Source organism: Aplysia californica, unplaced genomic scaffold, assembly GCF_000002075.1.
Source record: "Aplysia californica isolate F4 #8 unplaced genomic scaffold, AplCal3.0 scaffold00723, whole genome shotgun sequence".
Lineage (NCBI taxonomy): Eukaryota > Metazoa > Mollusca > Gastropoda > Aplysiida > Aplysiidae > Aplysia > Aplysia californica.
This window is the reverse complement of record NW_004797993.1, coordinates 275485-277983: the sequence shown is the minus strand read 5'-3', so window position 1 is coordinate 277983 and position 2499 is coordinate 275485. Positions and strand designations below refer to the sequence as shown.

The 2499-nt window shown below is 41.8% G+C and overlaps 1 protein-coding gene across 1 annotated transcript in view; it reads left to right on the top strand.

Annotated features, from left to right (window-relative positions):
• Nucleotides 1-2499, top strand: part of LOC101846462 (zinc finger CCCH domain-containing protein 13) — a 13328-nt gene that overhangs the window by 793 nt on the left and 10036 nt on the right. The window contains exon 2 of the mRNA XM_005108821.3: nucleotides 1840-2179. Within this exon, the coding sequence (XP_005108878.1) occupies nucleotides 1864-2179 (316 nt within the window). The 5' untranslated portion in view covers nucleotides 1840-1863. The remainder of the gene's footprint in view (nucleotides 1-1839; nucleotides 2180-2499) is intronic.

The window sequence follows — 2499 nt, the reverse complement described above, 5'->3', positions numbered from 1 at the left end:
GTGTGTGTGTGTGTGTGTGTGTGTGTGTGTGTGTGTGTGTGTGTGTGTGTGACTAATAGGCCCCATAATATGTCGTGAATTTTTAAAACTGAGATAAAGGTACATGCGATTTCAAACTATGGGGTTGTTGTTTTCTCAATTATGAACCAGCTTTAATTTAGATTTTTTTAAAAAGAGATATTGCAGGTTTTATAAGACGAGCTACGAAAATAAATTATAGAAAATAACAGCTTTAAAATCAAATGGCTTTTTTTTAAAACATAAAAACAACCCCTTCTCCGTGATTCACTCGTACTATTTGATTATAAATACAATACATTGTGTAATACGTTGGCAAAAAAGAAAGAAAAATTGCATAATATAGGCCTATAGGTCTAAATGTTCAGTTAAGCCTGTCCTCCATATAGCCTATTATGCGCAAGAAGTGTCATTGTAGAATCAAGTAAATGTAATAAAATGATAATATTAATTGTGTTCATGTCCACTGCATTCCATGGTGTACACGACAGATAATATTTGCAATTTACAACAGAAACTTGTTCGGATTTCATTCGAAATCTACCACTACCAGACTGTGTCAAATGGTGACTAAAAACAGGCTTCTTTAGCCAGCTTTTCTTTTTTTCCCGGGATTTTTATTCCAAATATTTTCTTATTAGACACTCCTTGAACAAATTAATTTTTGCGCAATTAACAGATAAAACTGAGCCAAATTCTTTTGGAATATGATTTAGAAAAAGTTCAACTTTGATTGTCGGGTGGAGCGACATTAATGGACTGTGGTCATTCATACATCGTTGTTGTAATCTAAGCTTTCAGCTCAACATTGACTTCGCCGACACATTATGGACTCATTTGTCAGACATAACACTGTCACCGACAGCGCACCAATCCTCTGATTAGGCCTATTGATTACAGACAGGCACAAAGTACGCTTTTATGAGTAAAAGTAAACCTTTCAAAACTGTCGTCTGAAAATTAAATACCGTCGAACCTGCCCTATCACACCTCCCCCCCCCCCCCCTTTGTTTTTTTTTGGGTGGGTTTTTTAGTGGTGAAAAACGTTGTGTATTAAAAGACACTGTTCAAGACGTCCACTTGACTAAAGACTTTTCTCCCAGTGGTGGGGCGCCATTGGTGCAATTGGTGCAAGCGCTCCGCCTAACCCTGGCCGTCAAACCCCACCCGCTCCCCTTTTCTAATTATTGTTCTAAACCAGTCAGTGCTCTAGATCTACATGTACATTACTACATCCTTGCGATCCGTCACCCACTGGCTGCGGTAGTTTCTGCTGGGAGCAAACAAAATCTTTGCACCGAAGTTATTTTAGTCACTGTAGAGAAATCTAGGCATCGTTCTTCCTGCCCAGGAAGAAAGGTGCACGAGACTCCTCTTCGCAGCACCAGTTTGATGCAAGCTAAAAATTTGATCCAAGTTTCCACTAGCCTATCTACTACACTGGTAGAGTCTATGGTAACTCAATGAAGAATGGGTATCGAAACAGTTGTCTCCCTCTAGCGTGTAGCAAGTCCTGGTGCTGCACGAAGTAATTAAGAAATCATTAAATCTTCTCAGATTGTAAGCATTGTGCGTTGTTAGTATTGTTTCACTTTATTACAGCTTTTATGCGGTTTCATCTAGAAACAGTTGTAAATATAGATAGATTATGCACCACCTTGTGTGCAACCCATGCGACGCCACTGCTAAAGACCACCTCTTTTTGCCTCGAGGCTCTCTTGGACCATTTCGATTGTATTTTTATGGTGCTTGTAGATTACTGAATAGTTCAAAAACTATAGATCTAGTATGATCGTGGAATTACTTCTTTTTTTTCAACAGCGGTCTCCAGACCTTCGTTCAACGATGAAGTTCTCCCCCTTCTTGGGCCTCGTGGTGGCCACCACCCTGTTGTTGGCACTTGCTGCCCCCGCCGTTCTGCCGCTGGGCCAGGCACGGGGAGCTCTCAGTGCGGGAAGCTACATCTCCGTCAAGGAAAGGGATGATTATCTGCGGCTCGGAGATGTCCCTGCTGGGAGGAACGAGGCGCCTGTTACATACGACAGCTACGAAGATCATAATGAGCTCGAGTTGGTTGAGCTTGATAGTGTGAAAAAGATTGCTCCCAAACAGGAAGAGGGTGGACTCTCTGAAGACGATGAGAACTATCTCGTAAATCTAGGTAAAACAAACTACATGTATACATGTATTATATAACCATAGCCAGTCCTCTTCGCGGTAAACTAACAAGCCACCCTTAGGTTTCCTCACAAGTATTCTTACACATAAGTAACAAACAAATGTTTCCCTGCTTATTGACTTGCATGAAAATATTGTACGCCTAAAAGCACCTGTGTGTGCGTGTGTGTGCGCGCGCGCGCGCGCGCGCGCGCGCGTGTGTGTGTGTGTGTGTGTGTGTGTGTGTGTGTGTGTGTATGTGTGAGTGTGTGAGTGTGTGAGTGAGTGTGTGTGTGTGTATGTGTGTGTGTGTTTGTGTGTGTG